The 22,060-nt window shown below is 47.6% G+C and overlaps 1 protein-coding gene across 3 annotated transcripts in view; it reads right to left on the minus strand.

Annotated features, from left to right (window-relative positions):
- Window positions 1-22,060, minus strand: part of MED12L (mediator complex subunit 12L) — a 347,645-nt gene that overhangs the window by 253,653 nt on the left and 71,932 nt on the right. For all 3 annotated transcript variants that reach the window (XM_062213038.1, XM_062213029.1, XM_062213048.1), the window contains exons 7-11: window positions 20,597-20,707; window positions 18,228-18,497; window positions 14,566-14,715; window positions 13,722-13,821; window positions 13,265-13,401 (exon numbers count right to left, since the gene is read on the minus strand). In XM_062213038.1, coding sequence (XP_062069022.1) covers window positions 13,265-13,401; window positions 13,722-13,821; window positions 14,566-14,715; window positions 18,228-18,497; window positions 20,597-20,707 — 768 coding nt within the window. The remainder of the gene's footprint in view (window positions 1-13,264; window positions 13,402-13,721; window positions 13,822-14,565; window positions 14,716-18,227; window positions 18,498-20,596; window positions 20,708-22,060) is intronic.

Below are 22,060 nucleotides of genomic sequence, written 5' to 3' on the forward strand. Positions count from 1 at the left end.
ATATGATCACGGATCAAGGAACTACAGAAGCAGAGGACTGATGGATGCGTGGCAAATACAGGCTACAGTAAGATTTAAAAACTTGAGGAGAAAATTGAACAACAACACAGTGCAAAGGGGTGCCATGAAACTGGGCCTCTTTCATCCATTCACTTATTAAGTCATTCAGGATTTGTTGAGCATCTTCCACTACCACACCTTCCTGTAGGCACTGGACACAAATATATTCTCATGCATTACTTTGTAGGAAGAAGAACTGGTACTTCCATTGGTCATTTCTATAATATGACAAGAATATTTAAGATATCCAAATAATTTGCTGTAGTAACTCAATCTCTGGGACTACAGCCCAAGGATGTAACTCAGAGTAACAAGATATCTGTGCTGTAGGCTGCAGTGAGGTATGCCACAAAACACCCCATCGAGAACTGACAAATGAGAGTTCCCTCTTCAGTGTAAAAGATACACAGAAGGGATCAAACCACAGAAAAGCAGGGTCACCTAACAAGCGGAGAATGGTCCATGTGGATGGTTCACAGGGCAAAGACTTTGTCTTCAGCAGTGAAACTACGTAAATCTGGTTTTATTTCTACAGTTCAGCAGAGTGAGATTTCAATATCTGATTAAAGACACACAGAAAAAAGACAGATGGAAAAGGCTGGCGATGGAATACAGGAAGGGGAGGTTCCAGACGCACGGCCAGCAGGAAATCCTGAGACTTTTCCAGAAGGGGTACTTCTCAGCCTGGGGTAGAGCCGCACCCTGTCCTCCCGCCACTCTGTCCTCCGTATCTGCCCAGCACTGCCCCACTTCTCTTGGTGCTGTGCCTCACTCTGCCCCCAGGTGCTTCAAGGAAGGAGTGATTGCTCACTATGGTGTCCCATCACCTCGGCTGGAATGTTACATCCTGGATTTCAGGTTCCAATAGGCACAAGCAAACACAGTGGTTACTACCGGTATTTATAATGTATGCTATTACACGAGGGTGCTCTGTTTTAAGATTTACTTGTTTCAAAGGCAAAGTTTATAGACAGCCAAGCGGTGGGGGTGAGGGGGTGGAGAGAGAGAAAGAAAGAGAAAGACAGATAAAGGCCCCAACAGTCAGGACTGGGCCAGACCAAAGCCAGGAGCCTGCAACTCCATCAGCGTCTCCCAGAGGTAGCAAAGGCTTCAGCACTTAGGCCATCTTTCACTGCTTTCCCACGAGCAACTGCAGGCACTCACATGGGATGCCAGTGCCACGGATGGTGGCTTGGCTCACTGCACCACAACGCAGGCCTGTAAGCTCTGTGCTGGGGCTTTCTTTACCAATAATCCTATGATTTTACAGTTGAACAAACTGAGGCCAAAGGATGGCCTGAATGGCCAAACAGCTGAAAGCTACATAGGACACTTAGGTCAAAATGTCCCCTTCCTGTGCAGAGGAGTAAGACAAGAGTGCAAGCTGTGTGCTGAAACACATTTTCTAGTATCAAAAATGTATTCATGTTTGAAAGAATTCAAAATTAAGCTTATTTTGGACCAAAAAATGCTGAAATCCATGCATCTGAGACGTCTTCAAAAACTACACAGAGGGGCCGATGCTGTGGTATAGCAGGTAAAGCCACCGACTACAGTGCTGGCATCCCACATGGGCACCAGCTTGAGTCCCGGCTGCTCCACTTCTGATCCAGTTCTCTGCATGGCCTGGGAAAGCAGAAGATAGCCCAAGTCTTTGGACCCCTACAAACACATGGGAGACCTGGAAGAAGCTCCTGGCTCCTGGCTTCAGATTGGCGCAGATCCAGCCATTGCAGCCAACTAAGGAGTAAACCAGCAGATGGAAGACCTCTCTCTCTCTCTCTCTCTCTCTCTCTGCCCCTCTGCCTCTCTGCCTCTCCTTCTCTGTAACTCTGCCTTTAAAAAAAAAAAATATTTGAAAGTCAGAGTTACAGAGAGGCAGAGAGAGAGAGAGAGAGAGAGGCAGAGAAAGAGAGGCAGAGAAAGAGAGAGAGGTCTTCCATCTGCTGGTTCACACCCCCATTGGTCACAATGGTCACAGCTGCGCTGACCCAAAGCCAGGAGCCAGTGGTTTCTTCCGGGTCTCCCATGCAGGTGCAGGGGCCCAAGGATTTGGGCCATCTTCTACTGCTTTCCCAGGCCATAGCAGAGAGCTAGATCGGAACTGGAGCAGCCAGGACTCGAACCGGCACCTGTAGGGGATGCCAGCAGTACAGGCGGCGGCTTTACACACTACACCACAATGCCAGCCCCAAACTCCACCTTTCAAATAAATAATTAAACCTTTAAAAAAACAAATCACAAAAAGAAAAAAACTTCTACAATAAGAGCAAATAAGTAATGAATAAACACAAAATTGATAACCCATTCAGATCCTTTCAAATATCAGCTTTATTAATCTGGTCTCATGAATCCGAGACATATCCATCGGGTAAAATGATGAAAGCAGGGGCTGGCAATGTGGTATAGTAGGCTAAGCTTCTGCCTCCAGCACGGGCATTCCATATGGGCGCCGGATCAAGTCCTGGCTGCTCCTCTTTCAATCAGCTCTCTGCTAATGGCCTGGGAAAGCAGTGGAAGATGGCCCAAGTCCTTGGGCCTCTGTACCCACATGGGAGACCTAGAAGAAGCTTCTGGTCCATGGCTTTGGATCTGCCCAGTACTGGCTGTTGCAGCCACCTGGGGAGTGAACCAGCGGATGGAAGAATTCTCTCTCTCTCTCTCTCTCTCTGCCTCTCCCTATGTCTGTAATTCTACCTCTCAAATAAATAAATAAAAATTTTTTAAATGGTGAAATCATCCATTCTGCAGCAAATTATCATCACCAATGGTGCTATCTATGCCTATAATAAAGATATTCTAAATGTGAAGAAAGGTTTTCTTCCTAAGAGGTATTGGCTACATTAATCTCTCCTGGAGTAGAGCAGGCACAAATCGAATAGATTAAGCCTAACCATTTGTTTATTCAACCACTGAACACCCTAATGGTCTGTAGAAGTTAACCACAAGTCTCCTATTCTTCAGTCAACAAAGGGCAAGTAACTATGAACGCCAGAAATGCAGGCTTCCCCTGGAAATCAAAAGTCACTCGCTCAAATTATCTGCTATTTTAAAGGAGCATTTTTCTAAATACACTACCTGGATTATAAAACAATGCCATAAAAGGAAGCAAAAAACAGTGAAAAAATAATGACTCACACCTGTAAGCAACAACAAATTGAAAAGACTTCAGAGCAGCTAGAACTTAATGAAGCTCTTCGCTAGCTCAACCTCAGACTAAAAGCCAGTGAACCACAAACTCTCATAGGGAAGTATAACTGATATTCACTTTTGTGCATCTTTGTTTCCATGTGCACATTTCCAGAAAATACTTGAGATGATCGATTTTTTTGATGGAGAAAGAAGTTTTCCTAGTCTCACATCCTTAGAATCAATGCTGCTCACTTTTGGATCCTATGACATCTAAGAAAACAGATTTTTTTTTCTTCTATTTCTTAAATTCTTTAGTTAGTGGAGGGTTAAGCTTATGATTACAAAACAAACTAAAAGGATGTCATTGTAAAAATTAAAGAATAAGAAAGGAAAGAGGAGAGTGTGGGAAGCATCACTTTGCTCGTAAATCTGTATATAGGAAATACATAAAACTTCTTCACCTTTTACAAATTTTAAAAGTTGAAAAAAATTTTTAAAGTGCTAAAAATCGGCAAGCACTGTGGTATAGCAGGTTAAGCCGCAGCCTGCAGTGCCAGCATCCCATATGAGTGCTGGTTCAAGTCCCAGCTGCTCCACACTTCCAATCCAGCTCTCTGTTGTAGCCTGGAAAAGCAGTGAAAGATAGCCCAAGTCCTTGGGCCCTTCACCTGCATGAGAGACCTAGAGGAAGCTCCTGACTGCTGGCTCAGATCGGCACATCTCCGGCCATTGCAGCCAACTGTATCTCTGCCTTTCTCTATGTAACTATTTCAAATAAATAAATCTTTAAAAAAAGAAACAGTGTTTAAAGGCCTATCTTTTAGAATTCACTATTTTAAAAAAAGAAAACAGAAATGGTGGAAGCAAAAAGTATTGCCCTTTCATCCTTTTAAGTAGCAGTTAACAATAGCACAGTTGTGAGTTCCAAGAACAAATGAGATAGATCAAACAAAATTAAGATAACCCTTCTGATGATTTAACAAACTGTCATTTGCACTATGACAAAAAATGAATTTTTAGTCCCTCAGTTAAACCATCAATATTTAAATAACACAAATACAGAAAATAGTTTTGAAATGCATGTAATTGCATAAAAGAAGTCATAAATAAGCTGAATCAGAATCACGAAGCAAATGCCTCATTCACATTCCAAATAATTAAAAACACTGTGCTTAATTTCAATCACCATTGTACGCTACAATCAACTTTACTATTCACCTTTTATGAAAAATGAAGCAACACACAGATAAGAAGCCTTTGCTTGACTCACTTAAAAGCCAAAGTTGTGACCAGCCACCCAACACAGAAATTAGCATTTGCTAACAGTTCCCTATACTACCACACAAAGAGGATTCTATTAGCAAGGTCACTGTACGAGGCGACTGGCACTTTAGGAGGTTACAACATCCCCAGTCTTACGCCACCCAGCTCTTGGGCCAGGAAAGCCAGTATTCAAAGCCTAATGCCTCTGATATAAACACAGGCCAGATAGAGCTCAACTTGAGGATCTGAACTTTCTAGTTTCAATAGTTTACCATGTTAAAACTGTCAAACAAGCTTCTGAAGATAAATTAGGAGATTATTCTGTCTAAACTTGCCAATACCAGCATGTAGGAAGCTACTCACGACAATTACAAAGGCTTCGCACTCCTTTTTCCAATGCTACCTCTGAGACTTGTTTGTTCAGCTGTATTATTACTTATAAGGATTGTTTAAAGTAGCAGTACATTGAAGAAAACGTGCTAGTTAGAGTCCTCCTGGAATCATTTAGGATTCCAATCTCTACTCCCCACTGAGGACATAGGATGAGCTTGGACAATTTCTTATCCTAAGCATTAGCTCCCTCTTTGATAAAGTAGAAGATCAAAAGAAAGATTGTTTCACAGGAAGGGAAAAAATTAAATAATATAAACATGGCCTGGGTGGATGAGTACACCAAAAAGAAAAAAAAAAAAAAAAAAAACACTCGCGCACTTGCTCAGAAGCAAGCTGACAGGCCTATCTCTGTCTAGATGGATTCCCCACCAGGCCCTCCCTTCAAGTCAATACCTTCCCAAAGAACACTGATATAATCGACCTTTAACAAACAGGCTCAAGGCCAGTGCTGTGGTGTAGTGGGTAAAGCCACTGCCTACAGTGCTGGCATCCCATATGGGCACTAGTTCGAGACCCAGCTAACTCCACTTCTGATCTAGCTCTCTGCTGTGGCCTGAGAAAGCAGTGGAAGACGGCCCAAGTCCTTGGGCCCCTGCACCTGCTTGGGAGACCTAAAAGAGGCTCCTGGCTTGGGATCAGTGCAGCTCCAGCCTTTGCAGCCGATTGGGGAGTGAACCAGCAGATGGAAGACCTCTCTCTCTCTGCCTCTCCTCCTCTGTGTAACTCTGGCTTTCAAATAAATAAATAAATCTTAAAAACAGGCTCATCTAAAGAAAAAGATGGTAGCGCTGACAGCTAAATAAGACTTCCTCCGGGTGTCAGGTAGGAAACACGGTAACTCCAGAAGTACTCCATGGCTCTGGAAGTGCTGTGACCAGCATCGACACCACACCAGCAGCCCACCAGGGTCATGGCAGGAAGCCATCCATGTCTGCCTGCCTCGCTCGCTCACTCGCTCAGCCTTTGCCACCTGACCCTCTTGAGCCTGGGGCTTGAGAAAGTGATTGTTGCTGTTGTTGCTTCACTAAGCAGCAGAAACAAAAATCCTGAGTGCTAAAGGAGAGTGGAGAATCACACCCCTGTGTTGGCAGGTTCTGCATCCTCTCTCCGCAGTTCAAAAATACTTAATAAAAGATTTTGTATTTTGTCTTGTCGTGATTTTCAAAATGATACAGTGTAACAAGTTTCTGCATCCCTTTTACATTGCACTGGGTGCTTTACAGATTTTAGGTGACCGAGATGATTTAAAGGCTACCAAGTGTGTGCAGAGACGATGCCAGTTTAGAAAAAGGACTGGAGCACCCACAGCTCTTGGTATGGGGTAGGGGTGCGGCCTGGACCCGACCCACTGTGGGCACAGAGGGACAACGGCACTGCAGTGGCCTCATCCTGGATGGGGCGACACCACCTAGCGGCTTCCCAACTTGGGGAATATGAGAGATCTTGGCTGTGCCTTGCGGATTCACACTGTGCAGTGGACACACGTTTGGGAGGTTACAACAGCTCCATGGGACCCACCATGAGAAGTCCCTCATCCTCTCCCTTCCGTTTCTCCACAGTGTCCAGCTGCCTCTCCAAACACATCAGCCAGTCAGCGCTGCACCTGCTGTCCACCAAGTGTCCCTTTGCATGCTAGGCACCGTCAATAGTGGCTCACCAACATGGCGTCGTGTCACTCCCACACCATCAGGAAGCAGAATGCCCATCTCACAGGTGAGGAAACGGAGGCACAGCAACAGTGAGTGGACTGTCTCGAGTGCCCCCGCAGAAACACACTGACCTCACGTGACAGCTCCGAGTTCTCCCGTCAGGCACGGCCCTACCACCACCCGCGCCGGCACCGTAGACGAGACTGACACACATACAGGTGTCTCGATACTGCGCTCATCCCTACCCTTGCAAGCCAAGGCTCAGAGAAGCCTTTGGCCCAGCCACGCCTCTGCCTCGGCGGCTGTTATGAGCTCCAAAATTCAAGCTCGGTAAAACCCGCCGTGCACCTGCTGGGCGGGGCCTGGTGCTGGGGGCTGCGGCATGCAGGTGAGCAGTGGAGCTACCAATGTGCAATGACCACAGCAGTGACAAACACGGAGCTTGTGTCTGGCAGATCACAGTGGTCACACAGCCCCAATGGGGCCTAGAGTGAGTAAAGCACACTCCGGACCTCAGGCCTGTGCCAACCCAAAGTGTGTGTATAAACAGATATATATAAACAACAGTACGTGGCCGGTGCCGCGGCTCAATAGGCTAATCCTCCACCTGCGGCACAAGCACACAGGGTTCTAGTCCCGGTTGGGGCGCTGGATTCTGTCCTGGTTTCCCCTCTTCCAGTCCAGCTCTCAGCTATGGCCTGGGAGGGCAGTGGAGGATGCCCAAGTCCTTGGGCCCTGCACCTGCATGGGAGACCAGGAGAAGCAGCTGGCTCCTGGCTTCAGATCAGCACAGTGCGCCGGCCATTGGAGGGTGAACCAACGGTAAAGGAAGACCTTTCTCTCTGTCTCTCTCTCACTGTCCACTCTGCCTGTCAAAATAAATAAATAAAAATAAACAACAGTACGAGCTCATCACCCCGCTCAGATCACTCTTGAGAGACAGGCTAGGCATAAAACAAACACCAACAGTAGCAGTGCGGGCCTGCAGGCATCTGGTGCGTGGCGGGCTGTAGTGCAGGCAAGGAGGAAATGCAGACGGGACTGGCAATGTTATTAGAGAGCCTCGGTCAGTGCAGCTGGCTTGTCCTTTCCATCACTCAGGATGCACTTTGCTTCCGGAGGGGGTGCCAGAAACAGAAGTGAAAAGGCAGCGCTTCCTGCCACCCTTAGAGACCTTCCTTCCTATCCCTGTCCCCGAGGGACCCGAAGGTGCAGCTGCTCTGCCCTCACCCCCAGCACAAGCAAGGAGAGAAGCCCAGAGGAAGGAAGCAGGCTGAGGCGAGCTGCTCCTCAGGGCTGAGGCCACGGGTGACAGATACGCGCGCAGCTCAGCGTCGGGCACCCCCGTCGCGAGCCTGCCGTGTGGATTTCGGCCTTGCCCACCCCCAGCATCCACAGTGGAAGTGGTTCTGGAACGCTAAATGAGCAAAGAAGGAAGCACTGCACACAACGTGTGCCAGCGGCTGGAAAGTGGTGGGCATCAGAGTGAGCATGGCCTGCCCGGCGCCTGCAGATCGGGGCAGTCTACCTCCAGATCTCGCCATCTAGCTTCTCTGGCGATGCCAGAGGATCAGGCAACAGTGGAGCCACGGTCCCGAGCAGATGCCAGGCGGGGCCGCCTGGGGCAGACAGCGTGTGCCCGCTTGGTGATCACCTCACGCCCCCACCCTCTCACGTGCCCTGGTCCCTCAGGACACGAGTGTGTCAGCCTGGACCTGCATGTGGTGGGATTTTTACCTCTCACGGTACTCTCAGTAACACTGCGGATTCTGAGATGGCCACCTCCCATCCCAGCCTACTCAAGTTCTGATGCTGCAGCAGTAGCTGAGGAAGTGGGCAACCAGGGGCACAGGGTGGGAGTGTGTGAAGGAAACCCATTCCGTATGAGGTCACTGAAGGCGTGCAGGAGACCGGCACACTGCATCACGTGTCACCTCACTCCCAGGACCACAGGGCGCCCCCCGCGGGGCCCAGGCCTCAGACGCCCCGGCCCATGCCTTACAGTTGCCAATGGGCTTCCACCAAGTATTGAAACAGAGTCAACACAGCCAAACCTGCACTTCACACCCTCCGGCTTCTCCCATTTGGACAAGCACTCTTCCTCTTCCCTATGAAGAAGTACAGAGGACAGGATTTCCCCAAAGTGGTTCCAGAGAAACAGGACTCGAGGGTGAAGTTCAAAGTTTCCCAGACGTGGGGAAGCAGGATGTGCAACCCAGGGCCCCACCATGTGGAGTCGCGACTTCCGGTAGGAAGACACCTCCTACCCACTGCAGCTACAGATGATCTATTATGTTGTTCAGGCCCTGAGACAAGTTATGAAACACACACACACACACAAAGAGGAAGTGCATTTTTAAGAAGCGAGCTGGGTTTATAAACAACTTCTCTGTATCAGAGAATACCGTCATCATCTCGGCTCTTCCAACAGAATACTGACTGCTCCCTGAGGGCTGCTGCCAACCAGAATTTTTGAAACCTATTTGTACGGTGGGTTACCATTCTCCAAGGCTGGAGTCTCCTGAGGAATGAACAGAACTGGTACCACACGCCCATGGAACAGGAACGAGCTCTGAGGCACACAGCCGGTCAGGGCCAACACCGTGCCCCAGCTCACACACCCAATCCCAGAAACGGCTGGAGACTCGGTCATCAGGAAAACAGAAGTTCCCGCTGAAAAGTCAGAGAGGTGAGACTTTGGATTTACATACACACACATACATATCTGGATACACACACAAACACACATATGCCGGAGTCACACTTTAAAAATTTACTATTTAACAGTATACAGGGTCTCTCTGTCCAGATTTCCTCCCTGCTGGAGTCAAGGTGACCAGTCCAGATGGCAGTTCTCAAAGGCAGTTTTTGTGTTACTCATAAGACATCCAAAAGACCTTCAGAAAATTCACAGATAATTCTATTATGAAAAGACTATGCACGGACCTCAAAGACTTCCAACATCAAAATAAATGTATCGTTTAACTTCATTTTCCATGGACGTTCTGAGGTATCCTCACATTAACCACAAAGCAACCACGGCCTCATGTCAAATAGTTCTGGAGCTGAGTCAGCATTCAGTAAGACAATGAATGACATTCCCTCCAGGGACCAGTGTTCCTAGTGCAGCCAGGACTCAGCCCTGGGCACATGTCGCCCTCTAGTGGCGTGCATCACCCTGCAACCTAAGCAGAGACGGCCCCTTTAGGGAAGCCTAGAACTTGTGACTCCCAAATTCTTCTCCCTTAATCCTTTCAGCTCAGAGTGGTTTTGTTGTTGTTGTTGTTGTTTTTAGTAAAAAGTTTCAAAACACATATTCAAGAGGCCTTCAAAAAGTTCATGGAAGATGCATATTATAAAAGCAACGATGCATGGACTTCAAAGTTTTTCCACAAAAATAAAGAACTCTCAATGCCATTTTTCCCACATATTTTTGAAGCCTCCTCATATTTATTCATACCCTCTTGTCCTATTACTGCCAGAATAAGGATGTCCATTATAAAACTTACACAAGTGGCTGGCATTGTGGCACAGCAGGTTAGGCCACCGTGACCCTGGCATCCATGTACCCTGTACCCATGTGGGAGACCCAGAGGAAGCTCCTGGCTCCAGCCTGCCCAGGATCTGGCTGTTGGGGCCATTTAGGGAGTGAATCAGTGGATTGAAGATCTTTCCCCCTCTCTTTCTGTAACTCCACCTTTCAAATAAATAAACTCTTTTATAAAAGAGAAAAACTTAAGACAACAGAGTTTTTTAAAAACATAATCTAAACAAATTTCTGATAATGTCTTCTTGCATGTATCTCAAGCCTTTGCCCGGGGCAATACTGCTTAACCAACAGCATGCATGGATCTGGAACCATTTCTGCCCAGGATAAGGCGCTCTTAACATCTTCTAGTGAGGGTGCTTGTGAGCAACTTAAATCTCCATGCGTGCATGAGGAAATAACTCTGACGTTGGCAACTCTGTTTACTAGAAAGTCACACAGCCTGACCCCGAGACTGACATGGCTTTGATGGACCTGGGAAAACCCTCACAGGGCATGATGCAGCTTTTATATGAAACTTGGGACAAGAAGTTTAGCATCCCAAAGAGGACACCTTGAACCTGGGTATCCCTAATTTCCTTCCAGTTGACTCACTTCTGTGTACTATTATATATCTGATTTGTCTTGTCTAAGGAAGTCATTATTAGAAACAGGCAATGGGGCCAGCACTGTGGTGTAGCAGGTAAAGCTACCACCTGAACCGGCATCACATATGGTCGCCGGTTTGAGTCCTGGCTGCTCCACTTCCGATCCAGCTCTCTGCTGTGGCCTGGGAAAGCAATGGAAGATGGCCCAAGTCCCTGGGACCCCGCACCCATGCGGGAAACCTAGAAGAAGCTCCTGGCTCCTGGCTTCAGATTGGCACAGTTCCAGCCATTGCAGACAACTGGGCAGTGAACTAATGGATGGAAGACTCCTCCCTCCCTCCCTCCCTATGTAACTCTGACTTTTAAATAAATTAATTAAAAAAAAAAAAAAAACAGGCGAACGTTCAGGTTCCCAGGGCCAGACTTGCTGCAGTCAACACAGCACTCCCTGGACTTCGCGCCAGCACGGTCTACAGCAATGGGAAGCCTTCCTGCCGAGGCTCGCTCTCTAGACCTCGCTCACAACGTGCTCACTCCCATTGGCATCAATGGTCACGAACCACACCTTTGAGAAGCAGGGCAACAACTACAGGTTATTCCACAATAGGAACGGCCAGGAACAGGTGTCAGGTCCACACGTAGGCAGGGAAGGGCAGGTTCAGCGTTGTTCTTTCTGTGGCTTCACCTCTCTGCTCCACGTGTGCCTTCCCCAAAGCCCAGCTTAAAAAATCGAAGGTACTTACACATCAGCTAACTACGGTGTTCTCCGAAGGGGTCTGTAAGCTCACCTCGGGGCTCCTGGGGCTTAGCACAAGCTCAGTACACTACACACGCTTTTCTTGGGAAAAGAGGACCGACTTTTTATCCCTCCAACCCAAACCCAAATAAGGTCTTTCAAGAAAAGGAAAAATGTTGGAAGTCCTATGACAGCAGTTCATTGACGAAGCAATCTATGGCCAAGAAAGTATAACTATTTTTTTTTTTTTTGACAGGCAGAGTGGACAGTGAGAGAGAGACAGAGAGAAAGGTCTTCCTTTTTCCGTTGGTTCACCCTCCAATGGCCGCCGCGGTAGCACGCTGCGGCCGGTGCACCGCGCTGATCCGATGGCAGGAGCCAGGTGCTTCTCCTGGTCTCCCATGGGGTGCAGGGCCCAAGGACTTGGGCCATCCTCCACTGCACTCCCTAGCCACAGCAGAGAGCTGGCCTGGAAGAGGGGCAACCGGGACAGGATCGGTGCCCCGACCGGGACTAGAACCCGGTGTGCTGGCGCCGCAAGGCGGAGGATTAGCCTAGTGAGCCGCGGCGCCGGCCGAAAGTATAATTTTTTTAAAAAAATTAGCTGTGATTGTTAATTTTATGTGTCACCTTGGCTACACCACAGTATCCAGTTCTTTGGTGAAACCTCACTGGCGATGTTGCAGGGAAGTGACTAACATTTAAGTCCGTTGCTTTGGGTAAAGCAGACTCTCCTCCGAAGGATGACTGGGCCCCACTCAGTCAGCTGAAAGCCTTAGGAGTCTGAGGTTCCCAGAGGAAGAGGAACGTCTGTCCCCAGACTCAACTCTGCAAGATCAGCTCTTCTGTGGACGTCCAGCCTGCCCCGACTCTTTAGGGTACAGGTGGAGAACGCTTCTTCTGCTAAGGGCCATTTTAATATTTATAGTATCATTTGTGAGCCATACCAAATTATCAACTTAAGGGGCCAGGGTTGTGGCATAGTGGATTGGGCTGCCACCTGCAATACTGGCATCCTATATAGGTGCCAGTTCCACTCCTGGCTGCTCTACTTTTGATCCAGCTTCCTGCTGATGGCCTGGGAAGAGCAAAGGGGGATGGCCCAAGTGTGTGGGCCCCTGCCACTCAAGTGGGAGACCTGGAGGCATCTCCTGGCTCCTGGCTTCAGCCTGGCCCAGCCCCTACTGTTTCGGGAGCAGACCAGCAGAAAGACGACCTTTGGCACGCTCTCTCACACTCTCTCTCTCTCTCTGTGTGTATGTAGCTCTTTCAAATCAACAAATAAATCTTTTAAAAAAAGTATCAACTTATAAAACTGCTATACATTTATTGAATTTGGAATCCTGCCTGCAGCTGCCTTGGCGGGACCAGACCTCATGATTTTGTTGGCCCCATACGGCCTGCAGGCCACACGTTCCCCACCCCGTGTCTCGACAGACAGCTCCAGATACAGAAACGCACATACACACATTTGTTCCTATGGGTTCTGCTTCCCTGGAGAACCCTAACACAGGGTCTGAAGATTTATCAGAGACCAGGATCCCAAGTATTCACACGCACTGCCCTGGGATGTGCCATATATTAAAACACAACCCCCCTGGTTAAAACCAAAGCACAAGGAAAGTTGAATCACTAGATGAAGGACTTCTGCTCACACTAAAATAGTGGAAGTGATGGTAAAAAGGCCAAGAAAAATAGTTCTGATCAATATACCAGGGGCAGAGCAGCCCAATGGACACTTCATTTTATTACTGGTGAGTCATTTTAGTTCAACAAAAAAAAAGATTTCTAGGCATGTGCCTTCATAGGATACTACACTTCGTAGAGAAGCCTTCCTGAGCATTTGAATGTGTTGAGAAAATAAAAAGCAGAAAAAAAGAGATGAAATATTAACTACCTCTTGGTTATCTTTGTTTTGGTTTGCCCAGAAAATCTTATGATAAAGCGTCTCCATCGAATTGCTGGAATCAGTCCGGTCAAAGCAATGACGATCCAAGACTTCCAATGTGTGCAAAACGCGACTAATAGTCACCCCTAGAGGAAAGAATGAACCAAGTGGTTAGTAGGCAAGTGAAGCTAGAACAGCACAGTACAGCATCATTATGGGAGGCAAAAGGATTGTCCAAAAATGCATCATCCCCAGCGGATACCATCAAAGAGTTGTCAACAAAACCCAACTTGACATGGCACACAGCTGCGATCTAAATGCCATCAACTGCAGGATGTCCTCAGCATCCAGCAGGGGGCGCTGTCAGAGAGCGTCCCGATTTGTGTGGAGGGGACGACAAGGATCAGAGAAACACGGCATCGGGTCCAACAGGCCAAAGCACCCGTTCTCCGGTTGCGTTCCCTACCTGCTGTTGACTCCTGGCACTTGTCAAAAGACCACCGCACCTCCACTGCACGGCCTCTTTGTTTTATCTGCTGTTCTACCTCATAAATCCTTGCCCGAACCTGAAAGATAATCACTTCTAATTAACTTGTGCTTGGAAAGCCGCAGTGGCTGTCTAAACCATGTCAAGCTTTTCCGCATGAGCAGAGAATCCCATGGTGAGCTACGATCTTGACAGCATCATAGGAAATGTAGGCTTTTGCCCAAGAAGTGTGCTTTTTTTTTTTTTAAATTCACAAGTAGTGATTCAATGTCAGTTTTGCATAGTAATTGCTTGCAAAAAAAATTTTGCAAGTGAAATCTCTTGAGGACACCATATAGAAAGGTGAAAGTGCTAAAATATCCTCTTTGACTCACTCGTCCGTGCATGAAAGTAACGAGTAATGTCTTATTAATTTTAGAACCTACTTGGTAGAGGAGTCTTATTCTAAATATTCACAATCGTATGGCTCAAATTTCCTAAGTATTTGAAATAAATAACCCAGCAAAAGTGAGAACATATATAACAGCAGTTAAATGTCACAAACGACTACTTCCAGAGTCAGGGTCACATATCCGAGCTGCCACCATAATTACAGGGTGGCAGACACTTAGCGTGAACCACGCAACACGAGGGTGAAATACAGGGTGCATCTGTGAACTTCTGCACTTCAAAGTAGGCTACGTCCATCCCCAGGGACACAGGGAGAGCTGGGAATGGCACCAGGGCATCTCGGATGCTAAAACCTGGCCTTTGGCCCACCATGGCTTGGTGCCCGCCCCCCAGAAGAAAGACACCCCTCAAGCCACAGAAGTAGGAAGCGTACCTGCTGATTGAAAGCCGTGTTCCCACCTGGCATGGGGAGGCTGGAAGGGGCCACCTGCAGCAGGTCCAGGGGTGAGCCTGGGTTGGCGCTCTTATTTTCATTCGTGGAGTAATTCCACACCAAGGCACTTGGGCAACAGAGTGTGACAGTCTGCAAACGAGGCAGCAAAGACCCAGGTATTTAGAGGAAGGAGAATGGTTTAACAACGACTTAACGGTGAAAATGACATCGTATCAGAGCCAAACCACAAAGCCCTATGCAATGAGTTTAACATAGGTATCTCTCACTCCATTCTGAACTTTTCAAGTGATAAAAATGAATCTGAAAATTATTGTAAAGGGAAGAAATGCCACTGCTGGGGAATTAAGAAATATCGTAATTTATTAGCTAATATTCTAGCACAGAAAACTAGGAAGCGTAATAAAAATGGCCACAATAATTTGTTTCATAAAAATTTTAAAAAGATGGAATTAGAGTGTGTAATTTTTAAGGCTATATGGTCAAAGGAGTTATTTAAACATAAAAACAGAAAGTCTCTAAAATGCTGGTATAAAAGAAGCTTCTCAAACACTGGGCAGGCAGTGATCCTGGACTGGGGCCGCCAAATGTTTTCCATCATAAGCCAGATCGTAAATGTTTTAAGCCTTGCAGGCCGTTCAGTTTCAGCCATGGTCTCCTTTATTCGTTTTATTTGCATTACCCATGAAGAATCTGAAACCTACACTGAGCCTGTGGGCACCACGTGGCCCATAGAGTGTACCTTGCCTACACCTGCCCCAGCTCCTTGCACACATTTTTAACTCCACCGGTCTGCTGTGCCAAGTCATGTACATGATCACCTTGCTTCTAAGCCACAACAACTTCATGAGCTAGTATTGCCCAGTTTTACAACAGAAGAAGATGAACCACGGATGAGATGTGTAACCGGCCACACTGATTTCGGCACACATGCCATGCTGCAGCCTCCTAAATGTAGATTAAAGACTGTAACTTGCATTTGATTCAGCTGAACACTGTCCTAGAGATGTTCAGTCATCACACCTGAACCCTAGGAGCTAATGACATGAGCACCGTACTGTCGTCATCCCCCACTCACAGACGGGGAAACAGATGCCAGGTGACAGCTATTAAGTGGTAGAGCAAAGGGTTAAAACAGGCCTGAAATTATTCTAAAGCATATGTCTTGGGCTGGCATTGTGACATAGCGGGTAAAGCTATGCAGCACCAGCATCCCATATGGGCGCCAGTTTGACTTCTGGCTATACAGCTTCCTGCTGTGGCCTGGGAAAGCAGCAGAGACTGGCCCAAGTGCTAGGTCCTCTGCACCCACATGGGAGACCCAGAAGAAGCTCCTGGCTTCAGACTGGTCCAGCTCTGGTGGTTGCAGACATTTGGGGGAGTGAACCAGTGGATGGAAGACCTCTCTTTTCCTCCCCTCCCCCATCTCTCCCTCTAATTCTGCCTTTCAAATAAATAAATCTTTAAAAAAAAAAATGATCTTTAAACATATGCCTTACCCATTATGCCACCATGCCACTTAACAGCACACTGTGGGAGCTGAGAGAATGATTGCAATATTTCTTGTATCAAAAATGTGATGTTAAATACGAAAGCCTAAACACTGAGGGCCAGGAGACATCTCTGTGGAAGGCAGATGGCAGAAGTAAAGAATGCCAAGTCACTGAGCACCCCCAGGGCCTCTGTCTCCACTGGGCCACATCCCTACTGCCTTCCTCCTGCCTGGGAGTGTGTGAGCCACTCAGCTCTGGCCAGTGACAAAGTCCTTCCCTGTGCTTTTTTTCCAAAGCCTCCCGGATCCAGAACACTGATGGCTCCCATCCTCCTCTGCCTCATATTCTCGGATTCACCCTACACTAGTTTATCCTTCACTTGGACGTGCGTTCAAATCCGCCCACCAAATCCTCCACGCACCCAGCGGTCATCTCTGTCCCCCACCTGTTCTCGAGCTTTCCCTTCACAGACTCTGCTTCTGGAGAGAACAGACAGCTCTCCCTCTCCTCCTCCAGCAGCCTTTAACCCCTTCCTCGGCTTCTTCCCCACCCTTCAACTGCACCAGCCGAGGTCAGCGACCGCCTCCCTATCAGAGACAACTCCGGCCGCTCCTCAGGCTTCCCTTCTCTGGAAGCGGACAGCGCTCACCATTCCTCCCTTTCTGAAGCTTTCTGCAGACCCCAGCCCAGCACAGCTTTGTCGCTTCACTTCCTCGGCTCTCGGGCTGGTTCCGAGAACCAAATGACAGCACAAATTACATCCCACAACAGCGGCCAGGACACAACCCTATCAATGTAACAATGACGGGGATGCAATTATTTTTCCCATTATCTTTGTTTCCACCGCAGTGATGTCTCCCTGGCACGGTAACCCTTGCTGGCCTCCTTCATGGATGCCCCCTCGGCCCACCCCTCGGCTGTTTGTATCTGTGGGTCCTCTCTCACTGCACACGCCAGGCAATCTCACCTGCTCCCAGGTTCTGACCAGCCAGAGGACGCAAATGGCCCAGATCCACACCTGTGGCCAGCTGTCTGTCCTAACCCTTCTGAACACATCCAATTGAAGGCGCTAAAGGACAAAACAGCCTAAAAGAGTTGAAAAATGAACTCGCCAAGACACTGATCCCTTTGCCTTATCTTCCTGTTTCCTACCTTTCTACTCCCACAAATATTCCTCTACCAATGCAGAACAACCCAAACTATACAACTGACAGGGCCATTCCACAGCATCAAAGCCTTGGATGATATCTCAAACACGCACCAGGCCCACCCTGACCCTCAACACACGTGACACTTCATGTCTGATCAGACTTCTGGGCTGTCCTCCATGCTGTTCCTTCTGCCAAAAACACCTTTCTACTTTCTTTTTATTCTTTTTTAAAACTCATTAGTAGAGCTGAGAAAACTTCCCTCCGTAGCCTCCCTGCATTTGGGCTTGGGCTCCAAGCGGCCCCTTTTGCAGTGCCTCCCAGCCAGCCCTTTCACATTATCTAGAAACTCTCCACCAATGATCTTTGTCCTTGCAACAAGACGGGACCCTCTCTCAGAAGGGTGGCTATGTTTTCGGGGCCACCCCTACTCCCATGCCACTTAGTAAAGTGCAAGATACAGTAGAAGCTCAAAATAGGCAAGCCCAGCACGAAGCTGGAGCTCCCCCAGAACAGGAGCACATCTCACTCCCCGAGGCATCAGCCCCACCACCAGCCCACCGCCCGACATTCAAGGACCACACAGGCAACGATGCTCGTAGAGCACAGAGGGACACAGAGAGAGGCCAGCAACCCAAGGTGTGAACGCCGGGAGCACAGGGACGCCACCTGGCGAAGCCATCGTTCCACAACAGCCACCCCACTGCTCACTTATTCAATAGGTTCCCTGACTTTTTTTTTTTTTCCTTTTTTTTCCCCTGAAAGACTTTTAATGCGACCGCTTAATGGCCCTAATAAAGGACAGCTGCAATAACTCTTGTGCACACCTACAACAAAGCTCTCTGCTTGATCCAACGTAGAGCCATAAAAAATCCGAAGGTTTTAACATATTTGGTTGGGAAAGAAAATACGAACTGGGACACGAAAGTTGAAGACACTGTGCCCAACCCACCTGTTTCCCACACTGAGCTCTACTATCAAGTAACAAGGGCCAAGCACTTACCTGTAACATACAACTAAGTCCATAAACCAAGGGACCGTGCTGTGCACAGGAGAGAAACTCTGAGAAGGCCAGGTGCACGGGGCTCATGCCAGGGCCAGGGGGGCCCGGGCTGGGCGCCCCGATACTCGAGCTGTTTGGTCCTATCATCATGTGGGGGGAGTGGGCAGCCAGGAGGGTGGGGCTGTCGCTGAGCAGCAAGGAGAGACGCCGAGCACAGAAGTAGGCGAGACGGCGAGACAGGTAGGCCGACTGCACGAACTCATCTGAGTACTGAGAAGGAGAAGGTCATCAGACTTCACCCAGGCCGCGTGCTTCTCAGAGAGCCATCTGAAAGCACTTTTCTTCATTAAAAAAATCCTTCCAAGATACCACCTAACCTTACACCCTGCAGTAGACATACGTGAGCCACACTAACAATGGTTTCTACCAGCCACTTCAAAAAAGCAGGCAAAATTAAAAGAACAATGTACAAGGGCACTTCAAAAGGCTCATGGAAAATGAAATTTAAAAATCTTTATTGGGCACTACTATGGTGTAGCAGGTAAAGCCGCCACCTGCAGGGGTGGCATCCCATATGGGCGCTGGTTTGAGTCCTGGCTGCTCCACTTCTGATAGAGCTCCCTGATAATGTGCCTGGGAAAGCAGTAGAGAATGGCCCAAGTCCTTGGGCTCCTGCACCCATGTGGGAGTCCCAGAAGAAGCTCCTGGCTCTTGGCTTCAGATTGGCCCATTCTGGCCATTGTAGCCATGGGGGAGTGAACCAGTGGATGGAAGACCTCTCTTTCTGCCTTTCAAATAAATAAATCATCTTTAAAAAATAAATACATACGTAAGTTTATTTTGGTGAGAAAAGTTTTGAAATCCACACATACAAGAGGTTTTCCAAAAGCTCGTGGAGCAGGTAGGCATTTGCTATAATAGTTAGGATGCTTCTTAGGGGGCCAGCACCGTGGTGTAGCAGGTTAAGCCTCCATCTGCAACACTGGCATAACATGGGTACCGGTTTGAGACCCAGCTCCCTGCTAATGCACCTGGGAAAGCAGCAGAAGATGGCCTACACCCCGTGTGGGAGACCCAGAAGAAGCTCCTGGCTCCTGCCTTCAGCCTGGCCCAGCCCCAGCCATTGTGGCCACGTGGGTAGTGGAACCAGCGAATGGAAGATCTGTGCATGTGTGTGTCCTTCTCTCTCTATAAATTCTGCCTTTCAAAATTCTAAATTAAAAAAAAAAAAAAAAAAGATGCTGCTTGGGATACCCATGTTGGAGTACCTGGGTTCAAGTCCTGGTTTGCCGCTACTCCCAGCATCCTGCTCATGTACCTTGAGAGTACTCAAGTACTCAGGTCCCTGTTACACACATGGAAGACCCAGACAGAACTCGAGGCTCCTGGTTTTGGCCTAGCCAAGCCTTGGCCATTGTGGGCATTTTAGGAGTCAACCAGCGGACAGGAGATCTCTATCGCTTCTTTCTCTCTTCACGTTTCAAACAAAGATTTTAAAAGCTCATGGAAATGTACATTGTGAGAAGACTGCATGAATTTCAGAAACTTTCTGTACCAAAACAAACTGACCTTTTAACTCCATTTTCCATGAAGTTTTTGAAGCACACTTATATTTTATTGAGCCCAATATATCCCAAATGTTATCATTTCAACTTAGAAAACTATTAATATTATACACTCTTTTTGGTGTGAAGTTGAAATATGATGTGCATCTTACACTTAGAGCACCCCTCAGTTCCCACGGGTCACGTTTTCAGTGCTCAAGAGGTGGCCAGTGGCTACCATAATAGATAAGCAGAGGCACATCAGCCTGGGGCATGGGGAGATACACAGGACCCTAGGACAGTGAGTAACTGGGGAAGGCACAAGAGGGAGAACTGGTATTCACCGGATTCTCTTTCACATTCTTTGAATTAGCACATGCATGCATTACCTGATCACACACAAAAAATTAATTAAGTCTCCTCCAGATAACTTAAACTTGAAAAGATCTTCGACTAACCATCAAATGAAGATGTTCCCTAACCCCCGAAAGGGGCTCAAAGCATTGTAAAAAGAGTGTAGGAGACCCTCCACAGTAATCCGTGTGAACAGGCAAGCAGTATTTTAAGAGATCTCTGCTTAGCTCAAGGATGGGAGAAATCAACATGAGCTTACCTAAGAAAGACAGATAAAATCGCTGAATATTTTTTTTAAACACAAATGATGGCTAAAATCTATTAGAAGCCTCTTACCCCATACAAGACACATTCTCCTTCCACTTCAAAAGGAATTTTCTTGTCTTTTCCACCTCCACTTACCTGGTCATTTCTTATCAGGCACATCTCTTACCAATGGAACCGACGGACTCAGGGTGACAAGCACCGTACCTGCAGCATCAGAGGCAGCAGGAGTTTAAGGAGGTCGTCATCCATGGGTCTGATCTTCTCTAAAACATCCAGGATCCACGTCAGGTATTCATGCTTCTCCAGCATTCCTTCCTTAAATCAATCAAAAATAAAATTCCAAAAATTACACTAAATTACAAAATAATTTTTAAAAATGGTATTGTTAATCCCCACCACCACCAAAAAAAAAAAAACCTGAGCTTCTTTTCTGCTTTGTATACTTACCAATTTGAGAGGCAGAGAAACAGATCTTCCCTTTGTCCACTGCTCAAATGCCCAAAAGGCCCCGTGTTGGGGGGTCAAATGCTGGAGCCAGGAACACCATGCAGAAGCCTCACAGGACAGGCAGGGACTCAGCCTCACAGGGTGTGCATTTACACAAAGCTGGCTTCCGCGGGCAGCTGGGACTCACCCTGGTACTCTGATGTGTGCTGGGGGTGTCCCAACCAGTTCTTTTTAAGATTTATTTATTTTATACTTGAGAGTCAGAGTTACACAGAGAGAGGAGAGGCAGAGAGAGAGAGAGAAAGAGAGAGAGAGGTCTTTCATCCACTGGTTCACTCCCCAATTGGCCGCAACGGCCAGAGCTGTGCCAATCCGAAGCCAGGAAACAGGAGCTTCTTCCAGGTCTCCCATGCAGGTGCAGGGGCCCAAGGACTTGGGCCATCTTCTACTGCTTTCCCAGGCCACAGCAGAGAGCTGGATTGGAAGTGGAGCAGCCGGGATGCCGGCGCTTCAGGCCAGGGCGTTAACCTGCTGCGCCACAGCACCAGCCCCCCAACCAGTTCTTAACAGCCAGGCTGAACACCCAACCTGAGGCCACTGTCACTTTTATGCTTCAGTGTAGTTTTACCATTATTTTCATTATTGTAGTCAAACATGGTCTCATTGATCACTGTTCAAATTTCAAATGAAACAAAAAACTAAAGGTTTGCTGCTGTTGTTTGGATTGTGTGTGTGTGTGTGTGTGTTTCTTGGTAACCTCTGTTCTAAATTAGAAAGAAACGACAGGAAAGGAAATGAAGATGCTTTCACACTCCCAGTTGTGTCAAGCCCCTGGCCAGACATGTGGGTCTTTGAGCTCACACTTGCAGAAGGAAACCTGGCTCATGATAATTTTAAGAAAACCACTGCTCATCTCATCATCTCAACAGCAGCCTGCAAAATCACACCTGAGCCAATATCCACTGAATGGCCCCCTCACTATTCTAGAATGAACTTCAGATACAGTAACTTACTTAAAAGTATAACCTTAAAATTGGTATAACGACCTAACTATAGAAGGAAATACAAGGAATTTACGATAAAATGTTAAATATTCCAATACATCGACACTGAAAAACAAACTGCTAGGATGTCCCACCGAAGTGCCATATGCCTACTTAGAAACACTATCAACATCCTTTGTCTCTTGTTTCTCTCTCTAAATGTGTGTCTGTGTGTGCA

The sequence above is a fragment of the Lepus europaeus genome, chromosome 2 (assembly GCF_033115175.1).
Source record: "Lepus europaeus isolate LE1 chromosome 2, mLepTim1.pri, whole genome shotgun sequence".
NCBI classification, from domain to species: domain Eukaryota; kingdom Metazoa; phylum Chordata; class Mammalia; order Lagomorpha; family Leporidae; genus Lepus; species Lepus europaeus.